Below are 10,963 nucleotides of genomic sequence, written 5' to 3' on the forward strand. Positions count from 1 at the left end.
CAGTAACAAGGAAATTACCTCTCAGTGTATGTATCTGGTTTGGTGCAGGTCTTGCCTGGTCTAGAAGAAGTTCCTATGAGGGACTTTCCATCTGTGAAAAGTAAAGCAGAAGTGCTAAATGGAAGTTCCAGGATGCATAGCTGTCCATGTGTCATCCCCTGTGAGGTCCTGGAGCCAAACTGTGTGCTCAGCTCCATGGGGTCCCCAGGACACATTTCAGTGGCCATATAGAAGACAGACAGCAGAAATGGAATTGTTCATACCTTGGTTGAACTACTAATTGGCTCTCTTTGGAAACAGAACATAAGATAGCTGCATAGCATTTCTTTTCCTGAATATGCCTGTCCCAGGATGAAGATCTTTTTCTTATATAATTTGCTGTCCCTGCTCTGCTCTCTGCACAGTTGATTTACCCTGCACTGTGCAAACACAGCCATTGTTTACTCTTTCCATAGTCTAGAGCAAGTCTTCAGTCATCCCAGGGTCAGGATTTATTCCCATGGCCAGAATGGAGAGATTTGGTAGCAGGGGATCTTGAAATACAGAGAAAAAGAAATCTTTAGCTCTGGGAAGAGAGAGCTGCTTTCTATGCTTCCTTAAGGCTGTCAGGTTTGCTTCCTTGTAGGATGAGTGAATGGGACAAAAATGGGACAGTGCTATTGAAGGAACATACTTTAGTGACAGCACTAATGCCTCCCCAGGTAAGCCCACATGTTAGTCCCTAGTTAGCCCTTCAACCAAAATGGGCAGCATTATAAAGAGATTATAGCATTTTCTCAGCAGCCTCATCTGGTGTGATGCATGTGCCCAGTATAGTGTGATACAGGCTGCCACTGAACAGCAGAGAGAAACACCAGCCTGCACAACATGAAAACGCTCTCTGGACCCTACTGAATTCTTTGGTATGGGCAAAGAAATAATATAAGCACATTGTTGTCTGTATACAACTAGCATGATATTTCTGAACCATGGATCAGGAGTTTTAGATAGAAATTGCTCTATTCCTTAGCTAAGGTAACAGAACCATATTTACATTCCAACCAGTAAACAAATTTATTAATTTAATCACTGCCACCAAATTTAATGGTGTATCTCTAATTTCAAGAAATCACACACACAGTGCCACTTTTATTATTTAGTCTGCTTCCGGTTTTTGCCGCTATTATACAGTCCGTTTTTTATTTGAAAGCTATCAAATTAACATGTAATTACAAGAAAAGTGTGCAGACACGTAGCCTTCTGTTCCTTTCATGTTTATTATTTTTAAGAGAAAGCTGCCCACCTGTGCTATGTTTCTGTTGCCAAAACCACTATGAAATGATACACAGGTCAGTGCCACCAAAAGTGTCCCTAGCAATGGCAGCATGTGGTGGGAAGAAAAAAAAGGAATAAAAGAAAATATTACAGCACTTGCCTCTGTGCTTGGCCAATACACCGTGAGTGCTGCTAAATGTGTCCCTTGCACTACCCTCCTACAAGCTTAGTTTTATCCTCTAAGAAGAGAATCTGACAGCCAGTAGTGATCTGCTGTCAAACAAAACTGCTCACCTTTGCACACCCTAAGGAACAATTTGGAGAACTCACGAGCTGCATTCAGAAAGGAACCTTGTTTATACCACAAGGAGTCAAAAGAAAACAAAACCCTTTAAATAAATGCTGTCTGTGGTAAATAAAGTCTGTGGTAGCTGTTAAGTATTTTAAAGCATCATTCCTAAGTAATTGCTAATTACATTACTTTATTACAAGGCACAATTAAATATGTGCTTGAAGTCATCCAGCTATTTGCTGTTTCAAGGAAAGCACTTGAGTCAAAAGGATTTCCTAAATGGAGTCATTCAAGTGTTTTATTTCTCCAACTTCAGGAATTATTTTAGATGTGAATAACTGGACATTGAATAACCAGTTAAATGTCATTTCCATAAATTGTTTGTACTTTACATAAAAGAAATAAAATGCCTTATAGGACACTTTTGTTCTCCCTTTAAGACACCTTACACTAACCAGTCTTACACTAGTGGTACTCTATGGGCAATTTGGTCTAGAATGATTTGTGTATTTCTATTTTCAAATAGATCATTCACAGAAACCAACACGGACATACATTTTTCACTTTTACTGAAACTAAAAGGAACTGTATAAAGGACTTAGAAATAAACCTGAAGATGAAAGTCACAGACTGCAAGGTAAGCATGTAAAAATACAGACTGGTTCCACCAGGCACAATTTAGAGACAGCAATGGGAGCTAAGCAGTTCCAGAGTGCACTCTCAGAAGACCTTCTGAAAGTGATAAATGAGAGGAAATAAGTAGGTAAAATGTGAACCTCTAACTTCCAGCATCTAAAGCTGAATGATTTTTTAGCTCAATCACAGGCATTTGCTGGTTCAGTCAAAGCTGATAGTCATGATCCTCAAAATTCATGCCTAAGTATGACTTGTCAGTGGAGAAACCTGTCTTCACTACATTTTCCAAGCTCTTGCACATCCAGAGTTGAGTTGAGTTGGCATCTCACCCAAAATCCTGATGCCAGCATGTGTTATACTCCTTGGCCTTCTCCAGCAGGCAGTCCCAGAGTGTTCTTTGCTTGCCTGAAATCACACAGTGCAGATACAGAAGGTGTCTCTGCCATTTTGATTCAGATCATCAGTGGGATGTGGAAAATGAAGGCTGGAGTCCCTGCTCTTGTAAATATTGATTGATGCAACATGGGAAAGGAGTGACCAAAGAAGCAGAAAACCCTTTCCAATATATTTTATGCCCCATCTTCCCACAGAAAGACAGATTCCTATCAAATTCTGTTTCAACTAAGTAGAAGAGAGGCATGAAGCAGTATCTTTACAGGAAGAAAGCACTTTTTTTAAAAAAAAAAAAAAAATCTCATCTCTGATGTCTAATGCAAGAAGAAACTTCATCAGTACTTCTGAGAATGCCTCTACATCACTGCCTTAGTATTCCAGACTGTGAAGTGTCTCAGAGTGACCTGGTTGGCCCGGTTTCAAAATGTCATAGATACCTGCCTTTTTGGTTCTTCTCTCTCCCATTACACTATGTAGATAACCTGTCTGTCTAATTCAGGGCCAGGGCTTCTATTACAGGGAGAGATATGAAGGAATTGGACAAAGCAACACTAAATTTTAATTGTTGTCATCATGCAATGCTATTGTTCTCTGTGTCTAAATGTCTGGCCAAGACAAGCTCAGGTCATAAGCACTCATGGAGATCTACTGGGCCCTCTACACATACTACAAATGAGCAAAATGGTCCAAAAGACAGAAAAATAGGCTATTTGTTATTAATAAGCTTTGAGCCAGACTGAAGAAGTCTTACTTGCAGACAAGGAAGTAAAAAACCAAAACCAAACTGACAAAAAAATAAAGACATGTCCCTCCCCATCCAAAAATAAACATTTCACAGTTGAAAACCAAACTGCCAGAGGCTGGGTGAATGAGGGCATCATGGTTGACAGAAATAGGCTCTTCTCACTGCTCAGGTATTACAAAAACTTCTGGAAGTTGAAGGATGAATGATCTCCTGGTGGAGCTTGGGCTGTACATCTGGTCTCTGACAAAGCATCAGATGGTAGCATGGTTAACTGAATCTGCTCCAGCATCCCTCAGTGGCAGACAGGACAGAGCAGTTCAGACAGAAAGAGGAAAAGGGAGTGCATATATGCATGCTAACAGAAAGACAAGGTAGCATATAGTTCTCATTCTCCTTCAGAGTTCTTCAGCTGGTGTGTGCTGAGGGAGGTACTATGACAAATTCAAAGGGTGCTGTTTGTATTTGACTGATTTAACCCTGCTGTAGAGCAAAATCTCCTGCCTGAGTCTCAGCTCACCAAATGCCACCCTCAGGCTGCTGCCATGCAATGAGCAGGCTATAGCTATAGACCATTACAAGTGTCTCCAGCTCCACTTTGGAATTACAACTCTCTGGAGTATGCTTCATCTAACATCTTACTGCCTTCATACACTTACCCTTTAATGTTCATAGTATTTCCATCAAAATTGAGAGTACTTATGATAAAAATATCTTTAAATGCTATAATTATTTATTGGAATAGTATTGTTATACTACTAGGCAGGTATCCCACCCAAAAAAATACTTAAATAAATAATACCAAAGGCTCCTGCTTTCTAGTTGTATTTGCCACTGCTCTGGACATTTAAACAGCATACTCTGAACATAGAGAATGGAACAGCGAGTGAAGCACCTGGGAAGAACAGCCTGGAAAGTCTTTAACAAGAGAGGACAGGTCTACCGTGGGCAAAGGTGGTCTGGACAAGTTGCGCTGAGCCATGCGACAGGGTGTGTGTGTCAGTTCAAGGAAATCTCCCGGTTAGGGGCAGGGCAAGGTTTGTGTAACACCTCAGTCCCGCTTTCAAGCCTCTGAAAAAGGTAGCAAGAAGGAATCCTCTCAAAATCCCTGCTGGGGAGGACGTCGTTAATGCCATCTGGGTGTCAGCCTTGCTTTAAACTGCAACCACTGATGTGTCAACTTTAGTTAACATCACGGATGTTTTCTGTGTGGAATACACAGGACTGCCCATGCCACTATCTGTTCCCAGGGTCACACTCTCCAGCCACTCGCTACCTAAAGAACCTCCTTCAGCTGGGGTTAAAAACAGTGAGCCCTGATGCGCAATAGCAGTGGAAGAGAGATTAGCCTCTCCTGAACAATTTTACTTCCAAGCAGATGCTGGTGGCAGGATTAGCATTTAGGCCAGGCTTCTCCTGATTTTTTGTCGCTCCTCGCTTTTCCTTTACCCATTTGCTAACCCTCACCTTGGAACCACCGCTCCCGGCTCAGCCTCCGGCCCTGCGGCGCCCCCCGGCCCTTGCCGCCCCGGCGCCGCTCCGACGGGCACCGCAGCCCGGCCCTCCCCTCCGCCTCCCGGTGCGGCGGGACTGCAGCGCCTTTCCGCCCGCCCGGACCGGGGGGAAGAGCGGGACGGCCGCGGCGGGGCCCCACTCCAGGCAGGAGGAGGCGGTGCGGTGGCCGTGGTCCCCATCGCGGGCAAAGGCCAGCTGCGAGTGGCCGCACACACCCCACCGCGCCCCGGGAGAGGCTGCGGGCTCGCTGCTGCCGGCGGACTCAGGCCGCAGCGCGGTTCAATCACGGGCTACCTGGAGGAGCCGGCCGGGCCACTTTCCCTGCTCACGTTGGTGGCGTGGCTCGCCCGGGCTGCAGCAGGAGCGCCTGCGGGCCGCTCCTGCGGCGGGGCCGGCTCCCCGGCTGCGCTGCGTGCAGCGAATAAAGCCGGGCCGCGTAGGAAGAGATTAGCTCGGGGTTTACTCTTCACCCCCGTAGGGATCAGCCGAGGACAGCGCCTACCCGCCTCCCTAAAAATGGGATTCCCAGAACGCCCTAATGAAAAGCCGGGCCACGATCAGCTCGGGGGAGCTGGGGGGGAACACGGCCGGCCCCCGCGGGGTATGACTTAGGGAACGAAAATATGGAGGGAGGGAAAGAAAAGAAAAAGTGCCATTCGTTCCGCCGGCTGCGACGGCCGCCCCGCGGCTGGTGCTGGCGAAGGGAAGGGGGGAGCGCCGGGCCGCGCCCCCTCACCTGCCCCCGCCGCCCCCGCCCGCCGCGCCGCGGCTGCCGCTTGTTTGCACTCGGCTTATCCGGAGCGGAAATTCCTTTCCGTTTTTGTGAATGACAAACTCATTAACGATTCATCAACACAACCTGTTCCAGCCGGCCCGTCGCCGCGGCAACAGCCCCTTCCGCGCTCCCCCATTGGCTGCGCCGGAGAATGTACCCATTGAGCGGCCCGCGGTTGTACCCATTGAGAGCCGCCGGCTGCGCGGGGCCGCGGGGCAGCGCGGACAAGGAGGGGAACGCGAGGCAAGCGAGGGGCGCCGCCGCCGCAGCGCTTCCATGCTGAGCCGGGGAGCCCCGCTCGGCGGCACGTTAATTGGATTTCATTCACTCGTGGCGGAGGAAAAGCCCAAGGGCTCGGGCTGCAGCGGCGATTAGGCAGGTTCATTCAGGGATTCATTGACAGAAAAAAAAGGAGACGGGGCAGGCTGGCTGCGCGCACGCAGGCACACACACGCGCTCACACTCACACACACGCCGGGAGCAGGGCTGCTTCTCCCTCCCCGTGACTCCACCGCCGCCCGGCGCGGGGGAAGCGGCGCGGGGGGGGCTGCGTGATTCATTTTCCTGGGGCGGAGGGAGATAAGTTGTGCGGAGTTAGAGGGGTGCAGCCCGCCCGCCGAGCCAGCCGCATGCCTCTGTGAGAGAGAGGGGCGCTTCCAGAGCACTCTGCGCTCCCCCCGTCCTTCCCCATGCTAGATACGTTCAGACCCGTCCCTTTCGCGTCGGAAATGGCGATTAGTAAATCCGTGGCGTGGCTGAACGAGCAGCTGGAGATGGGCAACGACCGGCTACTGCTGATGGACTGTCGGCCTCAGGAGTTGTACGAGTCGTCCCACATCGAGTCGGCCATCAATGTGGCCATCCCCGGCATCATGCTGCGGCGGCTGCAGAAGGGCAACCTGCCCCTGCGGTCCCTCGTCGCCAGCAGCGAGGAGGACCGGGAGCGCTTCGCCCGCCGGTGCGGCACCGACACCGTAGTGCTGTACGACGAGCATAGCCGCGACTGGAACGAGAACACGGGCGGCGAGTCTGTGCTGGGGCTGCTCCTCAAGCGCCTCAAAGATGAAGGCTGCAAGGCATTTTATCTGGAAGGTGAGAAGGGCCGCCCAGGGTTGGGGGAAGAGATCTCTGCCTGGGGCCCGGGGCTGCGGGGAACGGGGAGCCGAGCCTCGTGGATCTCTGCCCAGGTTAGAGGGAGGGGGGGATGCGGTCTGCAGCGTTCCCCGGGCAGTGGATTGATGCACCAGGAGAGCACCGACCCGGGTAGGGGGCTTTTTCCCCTACTCCACACCTTCCCCCCCCCCCCTCCCCCCTTTCTCCCTATCCTTGCATTGTTTAAAGAAACCTTGATGTCCCAAATCACTATAGCAGCGTGGGGAGGACAGGGCTAACGGGGATTCCGGCATGAACCTGGCAGAAGGAATTGCCGGCCAGACACCTCTCCAGCGGTCCCCGCAGGGCAAAGCGGTACAGAGCTTTAATCTTGAATATGCTGAGCCCTCCACCGCAGCGGGCGATTTTCTTAACCCTTCCTTTAAGTTAGTTTGTCTGCGTTGAGAGCGTGACATTTTTTTTCTCCTTTTTCCCGGAGCTCGAGAGGGTGCAAAACAGACGCTCCTTTGCAGACAGGGCTGTATCAGGGAAGTAAGTCGACATGCCATCTTATATCAGGTTGCATTTTCTCCTCTTCGCTTTTCTCTCCAGGTGGTTTTAGCAAGTTCCAGGCCGAGTTCGCCTTGCACTGTGAAACTAACCTAGACAGTTCGTGTAGCAGCAGCTCTCCTCCTTTACCGGTCCTGGGCTTGGGGGGCCTCCGAATCAGCTCCGATTCATCATCCGACATTGAATCTGACATTGACAGAGACCCCAACAGTGCCACCGACTCCGATGGCAGCCCTCTCTCCAACAACCAGCCTTCCTTTCCGGTGGAGATTCTACCCTACCTCTACTTAGGCTGTGCCAAGGACTCCACTAATTTGGACGTTTTAGAAGAGTTCGGCATTAAATACATCTTGAATGTTACCCCTAACCTGCCTAATCTCTTTGAAAACGCCGGCGAATTCAAGTACAAACAGATCCCGATCTCTGACCACTGGAGCCAAAATCTGTCTCAGTTCTTTCCTGAGGCCATCTCCTTTATAGGTAAGACCCGGTTACTTGTTAACAGCTACATCTCAAGAGGCAGAATTCGATATCTTTTGCAGAATTGGTGAATTTCGGGCGAGTGGAAGCAGCATTTATGGCCGTCTCTGGGTCATGCCCCCTTTTCTGATTTTAAAGCCGGCTTAAGTTGAGGGGCTGTTGGGGACTGTTTGGGGGGGTTATTGAGAAGTCCCAATGAATTGTAGGCTACCTTTGCAGGGCTGCACAGACATACCTAGTTTGTCTGGCTGTGGAATTTCTCCTTGAGTCATTTCTGTTGGAGCTGGGGACTGAGCTCTGCTCATGTTGTGGGATCTTCTAAAATCACTTCCTAGCGGGTGGGGGTGGGGGGCAAATAAGCCTGGGGTCGATAGTTTATTTGACCTTTTTTTTGTTGATGTTCGTTTTGGGGTTGTTTGGTTTTGGGTTTTTTGTTGGTTTTTTTTTTTCTTTTTTCCTTGAGGTTACTGAGGAGTAGTATAATAAAAAGAAACTATCTGGGAGTCTAACTTCACCTTTTAAATGCAAGTTATGAATAAGCGGTGTCCCAGGCAAATACATTGTCAGAGTTTAAATTAAAGCTCGTGCTAATAATGATATACCTCTCGGGCTCTGTGCCTCGGTCAGCCGGCCCTCAGACATTCTCCGTCAGCTCTGGAAATCTGTACCCTTGGGCCCAAGGAGTTCTGGTTAAAATCTGCAGTCTCCTTCGTTTTGGGGAGGACTCAAATTTGTCCCATCGGGGTGCGATGGGGCGGGCATTGCATTATCTGTTGGGAAGCTGTGCTGTAATCCGGTTGAATGATACCAGTAATAGTGGAGAATGTAGGTAATCTGAGCCTAGCAGGAAGAAATGTGGGCTAGAAGCCACAAAGAAACTAATCTCCAGGCATTGTAATGCATTTCCTATTACAAAGGAACCCATTTTCAACCAATGTTGACATCCTGTTCCTCCTAATGGGCTGTCCCCTGTGACTTCCCTCATTCTTTTAAAATGCCTGAATACCTCCATTGTTAGCTGCACAACAGTTGGAGAATAATTTAATAGACCTTTGCAGTCTGCTGGTCTGTATAAAGCCTTTCAGTGACATATTGCAGGATTTCCATGCTGGGGCAAGGGGACTGTAAGAATTTAAAGGCAAATCTCCAGGCAAAAGCCTGTCTTTTAGAACTGACTTTTAAAACAGTGTCATGCAGCGTGTCCTGCGTCCTTTGTCTCATTCTTAGTTTTCTCAGCTCTTGGACTTGGGTAGTAGGGGGAGTGGATTCTTCTCTTGTCCTGGTTTTAAGCCGCTAAAGTTAACTCTTGAGTTGCACTGCTGGCCACTGGGATCAGAATTGTACTTTCTTCCTACTTGATACTAATCTCATTTGTGTGTGAGATCAGTTACCAACCCTCTGTCTTATGTGTCCTTCTCTGCTTCTTCGTACAGATGAAGCACGGGGGAAGAACTGCGGCGTCCTGGTGCATTGCTTAGCAGGGATCAGCCGCTCGGTCACAGTGACGGTGGCCTACCTCATGCAGAAGCTGAACTTGTCCATGAATGATGCCTATGATATTGTCAAGATGAAGAAGTCTAACATTTCACCCAACTTCAACTTCATGGGTCAGCTGCTGGACTTTGAGCGGACTCTGGGACTGAGCAGCCCCTGTGACAATCGAGTGCCGAACCAGCAGCTGTATTTCACCACCCCTTCCAACCAGAACGTCTTCCAGGTGGATTCCTTGCAGTCCACGTGAGCTCCCACCACCCCCCTTCTCCTGTCCATTTCATGGGATCACTCCTCAATGGTTTCTCTTTGGCAGCGATAAAAGAAATGCAGCTTTCTCTTTTTCTGGCCTCTGCTACTAAAAAGCAGCTGCCAGTGCAGGCAACGAAAGGTTACACAGTATGGAATCGGCTATTGCAAAGGGAGGGGACGTGGCGAGCTCTCTGGGCAGGACCGTGGTGACCAGGCAGCAGGTGGGCAGTACGTTCATCCCTGCTTGGCCAGTAGCCGGGGTCCGAGGACTCCCTGTGTGGTAGGGTGAGGCTGGACAGGCTGGGCACGTGTTCTCTAGAGGCTGGGACTGTCCTGCCCTCTGCTCTCAGATCTGTGACACGCATCTTTGTCTTCAGTGAAGACTGGTTATTTTTGTTTGTTTGTTTTAATTTAGAGGAGCCAAAGAAAGAGATTTCAGCTTAGTGTATTTGGAGTACTTGTTTGCTAGGAGCTTGATAGTGTTCTACTTGATCAATGTAAATATTTAACCTTAAATTTATTTGCATTTTTTTTTTCTTAATTCACATGTACTCAAGAAATCAATCCAAGGGACACCTGTGTTTTTGTTCTTTTCATAAATTCTGCTTTGTTTGTTTGTTTTAATTGCAAAGAATATATTTGCAGCATGCTGAATTTTATTGAAGCAAGTTTTCCATGAGGGAGAAATGGCAAGGTGAGAAGTTTGCAGATCATGTTTTGTGAGCAAGTAGTCTCTTCTTTCATATATCCTTCTTTTCCTTGTGGTGATTTTTTTTCCTCATGCTTTTGATGTAGGTTCCATATGATATATATATATACATATATATATATTTTTAAATTAAATTAATTTTTTGCCTTACCTTTTGTAAATAGATCATCTGGGAGGAGGTTTGTCTTTGAATGCGAAAGATTTTTTGATCACTTTTTAAAACTTTCAGATGTGCTAAACAGTGCATTACCTCTGTACAAATTCTTCAGGGAGCTTCACCTCAAATGCAATATTTTGCGTTTTTGTTTTTTTTTTTTTGTATAAAACTGGAAGTATGTGCGAGCATTTGTACCTGTGTGTACGCACAGTGAATCTGCACATGGTTGCCAATAAGGGAGAGTTTAATCCACAGTGTAAAAGTTTTAAGATGGAATTTATTATAAGAATGTAAACCCTTAAATTATTAATAAATAAATAACTATTTTTGGCTATGGAGAAGCTGGCTGGTTTATTCCCCCTTTCCCCTCTGTGTGTTTGTGGTTAATTGCACCATACCCATACGCTTATGTTTAAAGGCAATAATTACTCTTAATAGCTTTTGTACATCCCCTAAGACAATAAAACCTCAATTTCCCCTTTGGTCCACTGGTGCCTGAATGAACAAACAGTGAATGTGCTAGATTCTCACCTTGCTTTGGTGAAGGAAATGCTTTTTTTTTTTGAAGGCCTTTAGGTTAATTGCAAAGTATTCCAGCATCTCTT

At 47.6% G+C, this 10,963-nt stretch overlaps 1 protein-coding gene across 1 annotated transcript; it reads left to right on the forward strand.

Moving 5' to 3' along the window:
• The first annotated feature begins 5,732 nt into the window (after window positions 1-5,732).
• Window positions 5,733-10,694, forward strand: LOC131573452 (dual specificity protein phosphatase 6). Its single transcript, XM_058827431.1, has 3 exons — window positions 5,733-6,699; window positions 7,312-7,749; window positions 9,183-10,694. The coding sequence occupies exons 1-3, from the start codon at window positions 6,297-6,299 to the stop codon at window positions 9,488-9,490; spliced, it is 1,149 nt and encodes a 382-aa protein (XP_058683414.1). The 5' UTR covers window positions 5,733-6,296; the 3' UTR covers window positions 9,491-10,694.
• Window positions 10,695-10,963: the final 269 nt, after the last annotated feature.

The sequence above is a fragment of the Poecile atricapillus genome, chromosome Z (assembly GCF_030490865.1).
Source record: "Poecile atricapillus isolate bPoeAtr1 chromosome Z, bPoeAtr1.hap1, whole genome shotgun sequence".
NCBI classification, from domain to species: domain Eukaryota; kingdom Metazoa; phylum Chordata; class Aves; order Passeriformes; family Paridae; genus Poecile; species Poecile atricapillus.

Bases quoted from the DNA above. Each gene is read 5' to 3' on its own strand.
- LOC131573452 (XM_058827431.1), top strand. From the start codon at position 6,297: ATGCTAGATACGTTCAGACCCGTCCCTTTCGCGTCGGAAATGGCGATT. The intron at 6,700-7,311 runs GTGAGAAGGGCC...TTTTCTCTCCAG, and splicing joins CAAGGCATTTTATCTGGAAG to GTGGTTTTAGCAAGTTCCAG. The intron at 7,750-9,182 runs GTAAGACCCGGT...TTCTTCGTACAG, and splicing joins TGAGGCCATCTCCTTTATAG to ATGAAGCACGGGGGAAGAAC.